This window comes from Suncus etruscus, chromosome 18, assembly GCF_024139225.1.
Source record: "Suncus etruscus isolate mSunEtr1 chromosome 18, mSunEtr1.pri.cur, whole genome shotgun sequence".
NCBI classification, from domain to species: Eukaryota; Metazoa; Chordata; class Mammalia; order Eulipotyphla; family Soricidae; genus Suncus; species Suncus etruscus.
In genome coordinates this window covers 7784841-7801200 of record NC_064865.1, presented here as the reverse complement: position 1 = coordinate 7801200, position 16360 = coordinate 7784841, and the positions used below count along the sequence as shown (strand labels likewise).

Sequence of the window (16360 nt, the reverse complement as noted above, 5' to 3'; positions counted from 1 at the left end):
TGATTTTATAATACTAAACACTCTGTGTTGTAAAAGGAAGAAACAGTTAAATGAAAATCTGGATAGAGGTTTTATTCCTTATTCATTGAGCTTAATTGTATAAAGGGAACTGTTCTTTATCAGTCTTGGTTGTTGATGGTGACAGTGCTTATTCTATTAACAGTAAGGATAAACATGGACTTTTTTTTTTTTGTCAACTTCAAATTACCAGAACATGTTTAACAAGTCCTGAACTTTACTTTAAACAAAACTGGCTGGCCAGGAATATCGACAAAAGTCAAGCCTTGCAGGAATGAGGTCCTGAGTTTGGTCTCTGGCAACACAACACATGTACACACACACACACACACACACACACATATACACACACAGAGTCTCTCAAAATAGAAAGATTTGATAGATGATGAATAATATTTGCATCAAAGAATTATGATTTCCACTAAATTAAAGAATGATCTGTCTTGTTTTGAAGGTTTAATTGAGAGGCAGATATTAACTGAAGACATTTTCCTTAGTAATCTGGAAAAAGGGGCTGGAGCGGTGGCATAGGGCATAAGGCATGTTTGCCTTGCCCACGCTAGCCTAGAACAGACTGTGGTTTGATCCTCCAGCATCCCATATGGTCTCCGAAGTGTGGCGATTTCTGAGCGTATAACCCCTGAGCATCACCGGGGGTGGCCCAAAAACCAAAAAAAAAAAAAAAAAAAAAGGTGAAATAATTTGGGTTTTTTCCTTAGTCATTATTGTTTGTTGGCGGCCACCCTGGTGGTGATCCTGGGTTACCCTGATTTTTAGTCCCTGAGCCAGAGGTCAGTGCTTGGAGACCTTACCAGGATTTAAATAGTAAAACAAGTATAAAATAAAAAAAGAAATTACTCCTGGTAGGCTCAGGTGATCATATGGTATGCTGGGGATCAAACCCAAGTCTACCATGTACAATGCAAACATCCTACCTGCTGTGTTATTACTCCAGCTCCCATCATTCTTAATGCTAATAAGCGAGGCCATCTTGGTTCCTATGATTTGATCCTCATTGATGTGGATTATGTGCAAAAGGCAGCAGTCACAATAAACAGAGGACTATTAGACGAGTTCTAAGATGTTTACTATCGTAAATCACTGACATATAGTACAATAACCAGAATATAATTAAATGCAGTAATATGGGAACTTGGTATAGTGAGTTAAAGGTAACCTGCTTCATTCATGTATTTTAAGGATGTGGTTTGGGGGGAAAAGGTATTTGGTTTGCAACATTTATGCAAAACAAATAATATGACACTAAAAGAAACGCTATTCATTTAATGTAATGAATTGCTATACAACAAGTCAGATACTCCCAGCGTGTAATTTATACAAATTTGAAAGATTCATTTATTATTTAATATCTCATTCCCAGACAGGTGCTTACTCTGTCATAAAACCTGGTTTAGAATACAAATTTAATGATGTTCAATGGATAGGAAGAAGCATTAAAAAAAAAACTCTATCATGCAGGCAAGTACATCATTGTGTGCATTTTAAACCATTCCCCCCTTCTCATAATACTAGGAATATTTTAATTTTTATGAGCTGAAACAATAGGACTACAATCCGAACTGTATTAATAGGCAGAGAGAGTTGACATCAAGTTTGTCTGGGTTCAAATGTCCTGTTTCCAAGGTTTAGCTGGGTAAAGAAGTCAAGTGCCTTTGGGTTACAGGTAGATCTCATTTTGACAGGCGGGGATACTCACCACTATACTAAAGAGGAGGATGATCAGGTAGATCTCATTTTGGAAGCAAAAAATGTTGCTAATAGGAAATGCTGGGGAGCCAAACAGGGGGATCAATGAAATATTCTTTTTCTTGTGGGCTTTGTGCTCCTGGCTGCTCATTTCAAGCACTTGCCCAGTTCTGCAAACAACCAGGTAGTGTCTAGGAACTAACCTTCTCCATGGCTTTTTTGAGTGGGGTTGGTTTCTTGGGTGGGTGGGTGGGGGAATGAATCAGTAAGTCAAGGGCCACTCTGGTCTTGGGGTGACCATCTTTAGACTACGTGTAAGGGTGCTGAAGAAACCAGGGTTCAAGGTGAAACAGTGCTTCAACCAAGGCATCCTCACCTGCCTTGCTAATGTCCCCACCAAGCTAGCACTCCTGGGGAAGGAGAGAGAGGGTGTCCCCGAATACCTTGTGGGGGGAGTCAGCCAAACAATGTCCCCCCCAACACACACAACAAGAAGTGCATTGAGATCTGGGAAGGTGACTTACGACTGAGTTTTTCATCATGGCTTTGACTGTGAAGCCTTCGGAGACCAGGGAGTGGGCCTGGTGGCTTGGGAGCGACTGGGGCGCCCTCAGCTTGGTCCTCTTCGGCATCTTGTCTGGGCATTTGCTTAAGCTCAAGGTCTCTTTCTCTGTCACCATCTTGCTGGGCAGTATCTTGTGCTCATAAAAAAGGGGCAGGTCGAGAAGCACCTGGAGGTTGGAGGGAGAAGCCTGGATGGGGGAGTGTCAGAGAAGATGCCAAGCAAGGAGATGGGGAAGAGGGACGTGGAGGACCAGGCGCGCGCTTGGTTGAAAGAAATGCACCCCCTCGCCGTTGCCCGGGTGAGATCGGATGGATGTTCGGCAGCTCCGAGGTGAAGGGGCTTGAGGGGGGCCAGGGGAGGCGGGCGAGGAGGCCAGACGGGGCCGCTGGGGCTGCAACAAGCTTCCAAAAGGGAAGACGGCGGTTGCTAAGCAACGCGTCAACACGGCGTCCCGCTCTCCGGGGAAACCCCGGCGCAGCCCGTGTCGTCATTTCCCTGCGCCTGAAAAAGCGGCGCTCAAAACTACAACTCCCAGGAGGCCCCGCGCTCCGACGCCTGCGCACTGCGGCGTTCCAAAGGTTTTACTGAGCAAAGTGGGGACTATGTCTCAAAACTATAATTCCCAGGAGGCCTCGCGCACTCCGCGCCCGCGCATTGCGGCCTTTAAGAAGGTTTCTGAAAAGTGGGAGCGCCTTAAAACTACAACTCCCAGGAGGCCTCGCGTCCCCGCGCCTGCGCACTGTGCCGTCCCAAAGGTTTTTCTGAGAGAAAAAGTGGGAGGACTTCAGAGGACTGAAGGTCCCCGCGCCCCTAGTGGGGAGGTGCGAGCGGGCGGGCGCTGCTGTACCTGTTGAGGCCCCGGGCTGCTGGAAACAGCGTCCACCTGCGCAGTGACCATGATAGGTATGTGCGTGCCAGCCCGGGCACAGCCTCTCTGCGCCGCTCAGTGCACTTGCCCGGGGCCCACTTGCTGTCAGTGTCCAGGGGACACACCTGGATGCATGTGTGCTTGTTCTTGCACGCCCATGCACTGACAGGTTGGCCTTCCAACACTCCCACGCCGTGCCCACTGTATCCCCCCTAGATCCAGAGCCCTAGTGCCCGAGATTGAGCAATGGCCCTGGAGGTGTGTCTGCAGATCTGGGGCCCACTGAGGCCACCTGTAGAGGCTCCTCGGGGGGGACTCCTGGAAAGTGTGCATTGGGACCCAGTTCCTGTGCTGTTCATCTCTGGGAGAATCATTCCAGATAACTGATCACATGTGCATTGAGTAGAGCATTGCAAGTATGAATACTAGAGGTGTGGATTAAGAGAGGCCCATGTGGTAGTACAGCTGTTAGGGTGCTGGTCTTGCACAGGGGACAACCCCAGTTCTATACCCTGTATTCTTCAGCATTGAGGACAGAAGGAATTCCTAAGAGCAGAGCCATGAGTAATCCCCTGAACATGACCCGGTGAGTCATAACCCTAACCCCCCCCCCCCCAATTCCTTTCCCCAAAATAAGTGTAAAAAAAGAAAATGTGGTGTCCAAGAAAAAAAAAAGAAAGAAAAAGTTTTTGTTTTTTTTTCTCACGCTTAAGCCCAAATTTATTTTAGGGGTTACTTCTGAGCTTTAGTGGCTATTGCAAATGGGTTTTCAAGCTTTTTAAACAAGTCTGGCTTGCTATACATCACTAGCCCTCAGCCTTCTTTCTCCCGCAGGCCTAAACCATGGCTTTGGTGTGTTTATTTATTATTCCAAACAAGATCACTTGTTGCTTAACTCTCTTATGATTACAAGTACATCCATTTGAACTCAAACATGGCTTGTCTGGAAGAGAAGAAGTGGCTTTTCAAATACCTGCTTAATGCATTGATCCAATCTTTAATCCAGTCTTTATAAAACTAGAGTAAAAAGTAAAGCGTTCTATTCATCTCTTGGAGAATCATTCCAGATAACTGCCTTCTTGTGAACGATAAAACCTTAGGTTTGGTTTATTGTTTTGAACATTTTAGCATTGTCTGACTTTTAGTGAATAAATAAATTGTGGACAGGCAAGGGATCACATTAAGAAAAATGTATCCAGGTTGGAGCGATAGTACAGCAGGTAGGGCACCTACCTTGCATGTGGCTGACCTAGGTTTGATTCCCAGCATCTCATATGGTCCCCTGAGCCCGCCAGGAATGATTCCTGAGTTCAGAGAAGAAGTAACCCTTGATTACCACCAGGTGTGGCCCAAAATCAGAAAAAAGAAAGGAAGAAAGCAAAAGAAAAATATCCATTTTAATGGAAACTTTTAAGTCTTTTTATATGACAGTTGCCTCCCATAAATTAAGTGAAAGAATCTTTTCAAAAAATCCACGATATCAGTATTTTACAGGAAATAAATCTACTTTATCTTAGAGATAAATGTGTGCATAATTCGAAATGAAACACATTTGATCTAAAACCATGGAAATAGCACAAAAGATCTAAAAATCACCACTAATTGATTATTTAATTGGTGGTTTTATACATAAGCGCATACCAATCGCAAATTGGGCGAAATGTATAGGCAATTCTGTTCTGTTTTCATTTGGGATGTAGGGACTCTATTTGGATTTAGGATAACCAAAGCTGACAAGGGGACCCCAAGGAGCTTTGTAAGATGGTCCTTCTGTATCCTGCAGCTGTTATTTTCCATAGGTGTGTGTTTTAGCAGAATTCTTTCAACCCTGACCTCACAGGAAACGTATCCGCTAATTCATTGTACAGATTAGTAACCATGCATAATTCTGTTACGGGGTACCTTTTAAGTGTCACATGTAGACCTTGGGCACCAAGACAGCAGAGTGAAAACCAGAGACAAGGTAAGTGAAAGTGAAAGTGATTGAGTGGGAATGTGGACAATGGTTTGTTTGCTCCTTCTGTGACTTTTGTGACTGATCTGCGGTCTGTCTTCATGGATAAGCCCCAGACCCAAACAAACAGAAACACATTATCTGGGAATTGTTACTGCTGCTAAAGGCTTATGTCCTATAGAACTTGTCTTCCTATAATCTTCTCTGGCCCTCAGTGCAAACAGTGCTTGTCCATTTAAATTCAGGCTCTGTTTTGGAAAGGGAGACACCAAGAAATGAGTCAGTCAAACATGACTGGAGGGGACTGTTACTTCTCTAATAATGTAATTACCTGTTTTAGTTTCTCAAAATTCAGGATCCATTCTGGTGTGGAGGTTGTTGACTAAGTGCCTTTTGTTTCCTCCTTTAAATAAATTAAACATAAGGAAAAAAAAAAAGGCCAAAGAGATAGCACAGCAGGGCATTTGCTTTGTATGAGGCTGACCCTGACATACCCAGGTTTGATTCCTGGCATCCCATATGGTCCCCTGAGCCTGCCAGGAGTGATTTCTGAGGTTTCTGAGCACAGAGTCAGGAATGAACACTGAGTACCACTGGGTGTGGCCCAAATACATAAAACAAAACCCCAAAAATTAAAGAGTTAATCTCTTACATGCCCAGCTCAGGAAACTACAGAAACATACTTTAAATCAATGGTTTTTTAAGAAATTTGGACAAGAACTTCAAAATAATATCAAACAAAAGAAAAAGGTAACTCCTGACCTCTCCATGTTTCAGAAATTTTAAACTAGCACATTTTTATGTTTATAATTTTGTATTAGTGGAACAATCTGGGTAAGCAGTAAACTAGGTTTAGGTATTTTTATTCTCAGTATCTGATTATTAAGTTGAACAGTTATATGCTTATATCTATGTACTAATATTGAAATTTAAATTCAACATCTTGTTACTTGAGAAGATTTTTGGATGTTTCCCAAAACTCAGTCACTTAAGAGCATGATTTTTTTGGTATCTGTTTCACTGAAATCTCACAGAAATTGAAATATATCTAAATATCGTGTGGGCTGGCCTCCTCTGCTGTCCCCTGCCTGATTTTGACTTTATGAAGGTGCCTGAATGTGGGTTAAAGGAGAATTCAGTGTTAGAGACAGGGTGATGATCTGATTGGTGTGTGTCATTTTTTTTGTTTTGTTTTGTTTTGTTTTTTTGTTTTGGCTCCTGTAAGTTGTGGTATCCTAAAACTGGTTTAACTCTGGGTGAATTTTTTAGGTTTGCCGTTTGGGATCTTGCTAGTTATTTCTTTTCTTTTCTTTTTTTTTGTTGCTAGTTATTTCTAAACCAAGATGCTCAAGTCTTGGGTGACACAGACCCCAATAGCACCTGGGGTTGAAAAATCAGTTAGAAAAGACTCTCTGGTAACTATCCTTTCAAGACTTTATCACCCCCTTCAAGTGTAGGGATGAGGCTGTTTCTTCTGGAAGCTGCATCCTGGATGGCTTCTGGATTGGCTGTTTCTGCTAACTTGTAGCTCCTGCTTTTCCCTCTCCTTTGGTCCTCCCAGAATCCTTGTCTTGGTTCTCTCTCTCTCTCTCTCTCTCTCTCTCTCTCTCTCTCTCTCTCTCTCTCTCTCTCTCTCTCTTCCACCCCTCTTTCCCCCCTCCTCTCTCTCTCTCTCTTCCACCCCTCTCTCCCCCCTCTCTTCCCCCTCTTTCCTCTCCTCTCTCTTCCCCCTTCCTTCCCCCTTCTCCCTCCTTCCCCCCTCTCCTCCCTCTTCCCTCTCTCCCCTGTCTTTTCTCTCCCCTGTCTCTTCTCTTCTCTTCTCTTCTCTTCTCTTCTCTTCTCTTCTCTTCTCTTCTCTTCTCTTCTCTTCTCTCCGCTCCCCTCCTCTTCTCTCTGTCTCTGTCTGTCTCTGTCTCTCTGTCTGTCTCTGTCTCTCTGTCTCTGTCTCTCTGTCTCTGTCTCTGTCTCTCTGTCTCTCTCTCTGTCTCCCTCTCTGTCTCTCTCTCTCTCTCTCTCTCTCTCTCTCTCTCTCTCTCTCTCTCTCTCTCTCTCTCTCTCTCTCTCTCTCTCCCTCTCTCTCTCTCCTTTCTCACTGTGTGGGGGTTGACTGTAAGACCCCTGGCTTCCCTGCCCTACCTGTTACCCATAAACCCAGTCTCCAGAAAAACTCTTTCTTGTCAAAGTCATGCCAGCCTGGCCTCTGACATGTTTTCTCTTCTCAACACAGGACAGGGAAGGGCTGCATCTCTGCCCAGTACCCAGCCTTGCTAGCGGCTCCTGCTGCGTTTTGCTTCTCTCCTCCATGCATCTCGTCCTACTCTTACATCCTCAATCTTGACCCCGAGCGCATTAAGAATGTTCATTTTCTCTGCTCCATGGGTACAAGAAGGAGCTTTTCTGTTTGCCTGCTTGTAATTGAAACCCAGTGCATTTCCTTAGCAAATAAATTCCTGGGGCGGGGGAAATAGTGCTTCTCTATTACAAAAGCCGAGCCCCTGCTGTACCTAATGCTGCACCCTAGCCAGAGATGTAGGGATAAGTTCTGCAGAGACAACTGGATGGACAGTTGCCTGCCCCTTTGGATGGACAGCAGGACTTGGCTGCCCACCCCCCAAGCCAGGCATTTACTTGCGTTGGAACTTATAGATGGTAAATGTTAATGCCTCTGACTTCTTTTCTGCTTGGTACCTGTGGAAAGAGTCCTGAAGTCTGTGTACGACGAGGTACAAGTGCACCACATGGGAAGTCTGCTAGATATTTTGTAAAGAAGATTTTATATAATTACCTGCACAGCTTCTTTGGGTCCCAAGGCCCCACTCAGGTGCCCTGATGCCATTTTTCTATTAAGTAATTTCTAAGGATTTTTTGAAGCCCATATTTTTTTAAAATCAAGTAGCTACATTGCTTAGAAATGATAGAGTGGAAACACTAAGGTATGTAAATTTATTCCTGCCTCCAAAGCATCTTTGAAAAATAGGAAGGAAGGAAGGAAGGAAGGAAGGAAGGAAGGAAGGAAGGAAGGAAGGAAGGAAGGAAGGAAATAGGAAGGGAGGGAGGGATGGAGGGAGGGAAGGAAAGAAGGAGGACCTATCTCTTTGGCAAGGCTTTATATTCCTGAGAGGTTTCTTTTTTACCATTGAATATATCCAAAGACTTGATTCAGTTAGGTCTAGGTCTTTGATTAATGAAAAGTACTCCCTATTTTTAGCTCTTTCAGCTTTTAATTGTGGCCCAGTGTTCACTCAGTGCTTCTGTTTTAATTTGCATTTATGGCACTGATATTTGAAGGTGTCTTTTTATCATGTGGCTGGCTGTGGGTGCATGTTTTGTAATAACCCTAAGGAATGTGACTTTGGTGACACTTGTCAGGCCCGTGTGGCAGCTGGCCTGGGGCTTCATTTTCTCCCACATCCAGGAGTGCCTGTGTGTGTGTGTGTGTGTGTGTACATTAGCTTGGATGCGACTCTGGCTCAGGGCCCTGTGACCCATGAATCTGAACTATGACTCACACTTAGACAGATCCCAGTCAGTCTGGCCTGGGGTCACTCAGCGTTGCGGACTGTGGATGTAGATACAGAGGTGCTGAGCTCCAGTGGGTGAAGGTGATGGTCCTGTTACTTGTCTGTTGGGAAGAGAACATAAAAGCCTCAAAACCTGATGGTCCCCATTGAGTTGGGCTCACGGCCTCTGGGGAGAGATGAGACTTCATTCCTGTGCTCAGCTTCAGAGAGGAGTTAGGAAGATAATCTAGAATTGTAATATAATTATATTTGATATATGCTACATATTTTATATATTTCTATTCAATACAAATAATATGTAAATAGGACATATGGTATGATATATATCATTATTTTATATTGAATATATTTTAATATATATGAAATTTAATATATATTAATAATTTAATAAATATATTTATATATGAAATATATATTGTACAATATATAATGTAATATAAATATATAATATAAAATATAATAAACATATCCATGATTTAAGTATATACACTTAAATATATATTATATATTTATATGCATTAAAATAATTCAAATTAACATAAATGAATATTAAATAAATATCTAAAACTGAAATATTTAAAACGAATTAAAATGAATTAAAATAGAGGCTGGAGCTGTGGTGCTGTGGTAGGGTGTTTGCCTTGCACACAGCTGACCTAGGATGGACTGCATTTTGATTCCCTGGCATCCCATGTGGTTTCCCCAAGCCAGGAGCTATTTCTGAGCGCATTGCCAGGAGTGACCCCTGAGTGCCACCGGGTGTGGCGCAAAAGCTAAAAAAAACTTTTTAAAATAAAAATTAAATATTAAATCAAAATCAAAATAAATATAATATAAATTATAAAATTATTCATATAAGCATATGTTAATATATAGTTACATATTATAAATATGTATTTTAATATTATTTTATAATATCCTGGCTCTGCACTCAGTTCACTCAGGAATCACTCCTGGTGGATGTTAGTGGACTAAATGGGATGCCAGGGATCAAATCGCAGGTGGTCACATGCAAGGCAAATGCCCTCCTGCTGGACCATCTCAATGGCCCCACTTTACTTCATTTCAAGACAAATGTCAGTCTTGCCATCTTGCATTTGACTTTAGGCAGTGTCAATGGAATGTCTGAAAACTATCCCATTTTGTATTTTGGGCATAAGGAGAAGCTTTTAAGAAAATATGGGTTACCTTTTTAAATGGATGCCTAACATAACTTGTATAACAGCTGTTTCGATTGCCTAAAATCCTGCCAGACAAACCTGAGCTTTCTTGGAAGCTGACTGTGTTGGGGCGAGGTGGATCTGAGGGCCCAGGAAATGTGTTGAAGGAAGCTGAGTAGGGTCCAGGGGAAGGGGCTGCCAGGCCATGCCAGGCTCTGGCCATGCCAAGAGATGTGGCCACCACTTGGCCTTTGGGCAGAGAATCTTCATGAGACATTCAGGTTTGGAAGACCTAAACATTCAGTTTCTCTGAAGACCATGCCAAGCCTCCCTCAGAGGCTTGGGGCTGATCCAGGTGTGATGAGGACCATAATGAAGATCTTTGCCCAATTTGGCTGGGTCCTCTTTTCAAATGTATACTCAGTGGTGGGTTTAAAGTGCCACTGGGGAGGAGAATGCATCTTTAGTTTATTTGTTTTGCTTTCGGGCCACACCCCAATATGCTTAGGGCTTAACTCCTGGATGTGCACTGCAGTAGGGATCCCTTAACTCCTGGCAAGATTGGAGGACCAAATGAGACACCAGGAATCGAAAACATATCAGCTGCTTGCAAGGCAAGCTTACTCTCCACTATGCTCTCTCTGTGGCCCCAGAAGCGATCTTTAATACCTGCCATGGTTAGGTATTCAGGTATGTCCTACACTCATTTTATTTGAAGGCTGGAGTGCTGCCTGTCTCATCTCTGTAGTTGAGAAATCATTGTTGAGCGACTGGAAGAGGGGCCAGAGGATGGGTGCAGCCCCTGTTCCCTGCCTTGGTGCTGCTGAGGTTGGGCACTTGTCACAGAGCACCCTGAACACCAGTCTTGGGTGTGGGGCTTCATCTCATTAATCTCTTTGGTCCCCTCTAAACTGCCACCATCCCATGAAATGAGAAAATAAAGGACTTTAATAGAGAAAATGGTGATCAGATTGGAGCTAAGACCATACTGAGGATTTAACTTTCACGCTCTGAGATGAATCATTAACTTCTGCTGGGCATTTCTATCTGCCTCCTTTTCCAATGAGAGTTGTAGCTGGCCTCCAGTGGATGCTATTGCTGCCTCCCCAAGCCCTCACTGCTGATTCAAGAAGGGAGCTCCGAGAGCCATCTCATTCCAGAAGAGGCTGAGCCTGCAAAGTGCTTTGTTCAGGGCACTGTGCCCTGCATCTCCCTCCCATGCCTGTGCCATCTTTCTTCCACCAGGAGCTTTTAGCTTGATAGCAAATAGATTTTTTTTGCTCGCTTGGTGTCTGTCTGTCTCCGATTCCCTTGCCGCAGCTCTCCCTGGAATTGAGGCTGTAGAAATATCTCTCAGAGCTTCGAAATGGTCGCAATTTCACTAAAAGCTTCCTAATCTCATTATGGAAACTCAATGCTAAAGAATTGGGTTTTTCCTTGATCAAATTAGCTCAATTTAATTTGGAGGCTTCTGCATGATTGATGGAGGAGGCCTGGCAGGCCAAAGTCAAGGAGTGCTTCTAATGCCTAGAGCTTTGCACAGAAGACATCCAGGCAATGCAATTTTGATGGATTCATTTTCATTTTGCTGATTTTCTTTCCCCTCAAGGCAGAAGTAGATTTGTTTTCCTGTGCTCTATATCTGACCATCCCTGATGTCCTCAACCCCCACCCACCCAGGTCCTCCTGTATAATTCCCAAGGCTAAAAAAACTCACAGTTGTCCAAAGAAGTTCTTTCTATTTGTTTGTTTATTCATTTGGGTCACTCGCCATGATGCTCTAGGCTCACGCCTGGCTCTGTGCTCAGTGATCACTTCTAATGGGGCTGGGTTTGGGGGCCTATGTGGTGCTGGAGATCAAACCTGGGTCAGCCATGTGCAAGGGAAGCATATTTTTCTTGTGCTCTATAATACAGGTAGGTTTGTATTTCAGCACTTTCCAAAAGTTTGAACCCATTGGCAGTGAGCAAGACATGGTGTCACACCACCCATGTCTACCTTCAGTCCCCTTTTCCTGTGGAGCAGGAAAGAGAGGGTGGCGAAGACACTCAGGACTAATGGGTTGGAATTCCAGGCAGCATCCATCATGTTCAGGGCTTCATGTACTTGAATTCTAATTCACTTCAGAGACAAGCAAATGCCAAGTGGCTTCCTGATGCAAATGAAGTTTCCTGATCTTTAACAGCCTGTGTCAGCCCTATAGGTTACAAAGCAGTGGATCTAGACTATTTCCTGAGAACTCTCAGGGAGCTTCATGCTGACTTGGAGAAAATTCTGACTTCTCACTTGTTATTTATTTCATCTTCTTTCTAAGGCTCTCTCTTTGCATTGACCAGAGACTAAGTCATAGCTACTAGGCAAGTCGCTTTGTACTTAATCCTACACAGAGCACAGGATGGCACGAGTCTTTATATTCCATTTCTAAAGAATTCTTTTGGCCTTATGTAGGTTGCCTCATATGAATTTTTGACGACAGTAAAAATGGTTTTTCTCATCCTTTAGCAGGAGCCGCACATACTCTTGCTGCTTTCTTTCCTTTTTGACAGAAACCTAATTTGATTAGTAATGGTCTTCCAACTTCATTTTGTTTCTGCCTTCAGAAGCATGTATATATTGTTGAGTTGACGGATGGATGGGTGTGCTCTTGAAAATGAAGCCAGGAATTGGAATCTATCTTGTGTAGGGTGGATGCTGTTCCTCCTTCACCCTCTTACCTAGCCAATCTCATTGCCCAGCCCACATGTCTCTAAATTAGATCATTACAGTGTCTCATATATTTTAGATTTCTGTCCACCCTTCAGTGGACAGAAGAGGTCATGGAGTGAAGAGGTCATGACGTCTACCTTCCTGGGAGCAGGTGTGTGGATGGTCCTAGAAGAAGCTCTAGGACTTGGGTCTGCTCCGGACAGAGTGACCCTGGGTTTTCATCTATTAGTTTCATCCTGTCCCACTTACCTGGGAACAAATGTATTATGATCAACTATGTCAATTCTGTGTTACATGGGTTTTAAATAAAGTAATATAGCTTAAAAAAAAAAGAAGTTACTATGATGTACAGCAACTTTTGAAATGATTTCTTTGGGGGGCAGGGAAAGTTATACAGATTACTTTCTGTTTCTCTGAGAGAGTAGAGGTTGACAGAGAAGTTGATTTCACACAAAAAATTCTATTGAAAAAATAAAATTAAAAAAATTCTATTGAAGGGGTGGGAGTGATAGCACCATTGTAGAGCATTTATCTTGCATGCAGCAGACCCAGGACAGGCCTGGGTTTGATTCCCAGCATCCTAAATAGTCCCCCAAGCCTGACAGGAGCAATTTCTGAGCCCATGGCCTCTGGGTATGGCCCAAAACAAACAAGCAAAAATTCCGTCGAGGCAGGGGCAATAATATGGCAGGGTGGGCTCTTGATTTGTACACTGCCATTAAACTCCAATTCCTAACATCTTATATGCTTCCCAAGCAAGGAGTGATTCCTGAGTGCAGAGCCAGGAGTGATCCCTGAGCACTGCTGGGTGTGGCCCCAAATCAAAACAACAACAACAAATTTCATTGAGTCTGCTGATGAAAGTGCCAGGAACTCAAGAGAGCCCAGGCTGTGTGTCCCCAGGGCAGCTGTGTGTCCCCTATCCTCCACCCTCTCTTGGCCTGCTCTGCCTTCAGGATACAAGCAGAACCCAGGAGCTCTGGTGAAGTGAAGTGAGTTGGAAGGCAGGGGTTCGAGTCCTCATCAGATCATCTGGGCTTTGTGGCTGTTGAGCCTGCCTTGCTTTTCTCCCTTCCATTCTCAGGCTCCTCACTCCTTTTTCTTGCACAGCTTCCCCCCTCTTTTGCCTCCCCAAAGTGGCTAAAGCAACAGCAGGAATACCAGACTCTTGGCCTTTACCACAGTTTCTCACAGAATAGTCTTGGTGAAAGCCAGGAACTCATCTGGCACTCTTTTTCCAGTGGGTTCTATGGGAGCTGGTTGGGGTTCAACACCCATACCTTGACTAGTGCCCACTTCCCTCCACTAGTGCTCTTCATTTCCCTCCCATGCACCTACTTGTCTCTATGAAAGGCATTTTTTGTTTTATTTTTTGGGGCCATACCCAGCAATGCTCAGGGGTTACTCCTAGCTCTGCACTCAGTGATCACTCTTGGCGGTGCTTGGGGACCCTATGAAAAGTCAAGGAAGGAACCTGGGTTGGCCATGTGCAAGGTAAGTGCCCTCCCACTGTTCTATTGCTTCAGCCCTACACATATATTTTAATTGTTTTGGGGGCCACACCTGATGCTCTCAGGGATTACTCAATTTTCTGCACTTAGAAATCACTCCTGGCAGACTCGGGCGGCCATATGGGATGCCAGGGATCGAACCCGGGTCATCAATTTTAAGGCAAATGCCCTACCTGCTGTGCAATTTCTCTGGTCCCACCCTACACAAAGTTTTTAAAACTGAACTGAGCAGTGTCATTTTGAGTAAACTAACATGAATTAGAAACTATCTATGAATATAAAGTGTTTATGCTGGGGCTAAAGAAATAGTCCAGTAGGTAAGGTTGTGCCTTTTATATGGCAGACCCAGGTTCCATCCTTGTACCCTGTATGTTTATTCTGCCCCTCTGAGCACTGTTAGGAGTGGTCCCTGGGCTTAGAGTCACATATAAGCTCTGAGCACAATAGTTATGAATCAAAATTTTATTCCCCCCAACTTATCTATCTATAATATGTTAATGATAACATTCTAATAACGTTTATTACTTTCATTTTTTAATTAAAAAATATATGTTTGCCTTGCGTGCAGCCAACCCAGGATGGACAGTGGTTCTAATTCCAGCATCCCATATAGTTCCCCCCCGCCCCAGACCCCCTGTGCCTGCCATGAGTGATTTCTGAGCACAGAGCCAGGATAACCCTTGAGCACCACTGGGTGTGACCCAAAGACCAAAAAAAAAAAAAAAAAAGGTTTACTGCTTTTTTTTTTTAAGCTCATATTCTCCCCCCTCTTCCCCTGCACACCTCTCTCGCTGTCCCTTTGCTTTTCTGTCTCTGTCTCTTTGCTTTTCCCACTCTGGAGAAGTCCTTGCTCTCCTTTGAAAGTATCTTTCCTTTCTTTCTTATGTTTTTAAGCCAGTGTCGTTCAATGACAATTATCTGGTTTTATTAAGACAAACAAACTAAAACTGAACCAAGGATTTGCCTAATCACAGTGTCATTAATTTTTAGTAGAATATTCAACTCTGAGGGTCAGAAATGTACTGCTTTTCTAATTCAGTTGCTGAATTTGCACTTTTTCCTTTTAGATTTCACAGAGTTTGAAACTAAGCTCTCTTTTGCTGAAGCTGTAAGAAAGTTGGACTCTTCCTTCGTAAGACACGTACAATATAGAACAGGATTTGGCTAGGAATGAAACCTGGAGACTTCTATTGAAACAAAAAAAAAAATCTTCATTTGATATTTCACATATTGAGTGAAAATTGGGTCATTTGATTTTTACCCGAATGCTTTTAAGAACTGACCTTTAGTAGGTCTCTCTGGCTCCTTCAATTCCCTTAGCTATCAATTAAAATATAGAGGCATTGAAACCTTTCTCTGACACAGATTCATTAGGAAAGCTCATTAAGGAGTTAAACATCGCTCACTTGTCAACACTGAGATAATTATGCTCTATTAATTCTCATGTCATTTCAAAAAGTGCTATTTTAAAACTCTTCATTTCATCAATCCTGAGAACTGGGAGAAGAAGGTAGACAGCCCGCTCTAAACCAATTTGGGATTGTGATTGCATTACTTTATTCCTGCAATGCCTGGACCCCAAAGTTGATTTAATGTGAATACAGCTTTTGAAATGTTTCTTCCTTTACGTGAAGAGATGAACGTGATGAGGCAACCTTGAGAGGACAAAGGAGTTGATGCAGAAGGAAGGAACCCTTCTTTATTCTGTCTTGTGCAGGATTCAGGAAATGAGGAAATGGGGAATGGCCCTAGTTTTCATCATCTTTTCTTAAGTGACACATCTCTCTGTTCTCTTCATCTTATCAGCCAAAAATTAGAGTAGTTGGAAGTTTTTCATTGTGCTCCTCTCTAGAGGAAGCAGAAAGAACTTTTTTTCTCAATAGAGGAGTTTTATTAACTACTTAGAGCTAATTTCAAAGGAACACTTTTGAGTAAACCTGAGAATCCATATATGATGACGTATTTTCAAACATTGGTTTCAACATCTGTCAAGGTTGTGGCACTGGAAATTCATTAATATTTAGGCTTTACACAAATGTTTCAAGTCTGATTTGGACTCCTTATGAAATCTTTCCTAATTTCTTGACCTTGTAAAACAGGTTTTTCAAATATTTCTTTAAAATAATTTTTGTTTTCTTGTTTTATTTGTTTTGGTTTTGGGGCCACACCCAACAATGCTCATGGCTTAATCGCTGGCTCCAAGCTTAGGGTTCTATCCTGGTGGTGGTGGTTGGGAGACCTATGGGATGCTGCGGATCAAACCCGTGTTGACAACATGCAAGGCAAATACCTTCCTTGTTGTACTACTGCTGTGGCTCCATTTTTGTTTTGTTTTGTTGGTTTTTGGGAT

At 43.1% G+C, this 16360-nt stretch overlaps 2 protein-coding genes across 2 annotated transcripts in view; one reads left to right on the top strand and one right to left on the bottom strand.

The window, feature by feature from the left end:
- The window catches only part of PACRG (parkin coregulated), a 416149-nt gene extending 413722 nt beyond the window's left edge, over positions 1-2427 (bottom strand). The window contains exon 1 of the mRNA XM_049765530.1: positions 2250-2427. Within this exon, the coding sequence (XP_049621487.1) occupies positions 2250-2405 (156 nt within the window). The 5' untranslated portion in view covers positions 2406-2427. The remainder of the gene's footprint in view (positions 1-2249) is intronic.
- Positions 2428-3071: 644 nt separating this feature from the next.
- PRKN (parkin RBR E3 ubiquitin protein ligase) overlaps positions 3072-16360 on the top strand; it is a 1108857-nt gene continuing 1095568 nt past the window's right edge. The window contains exon 1 of the mRNA XM_049765509.1: positions 3072-3193. Within this exon, the coding sequence (XP_049621466.1) occupies positions 3187-3193 (7 nt within the window). The 5' untranslated portion in view covers positions 3072-3186. The remainder of the gene's footprint in view (positions 3194-16360) is intronic.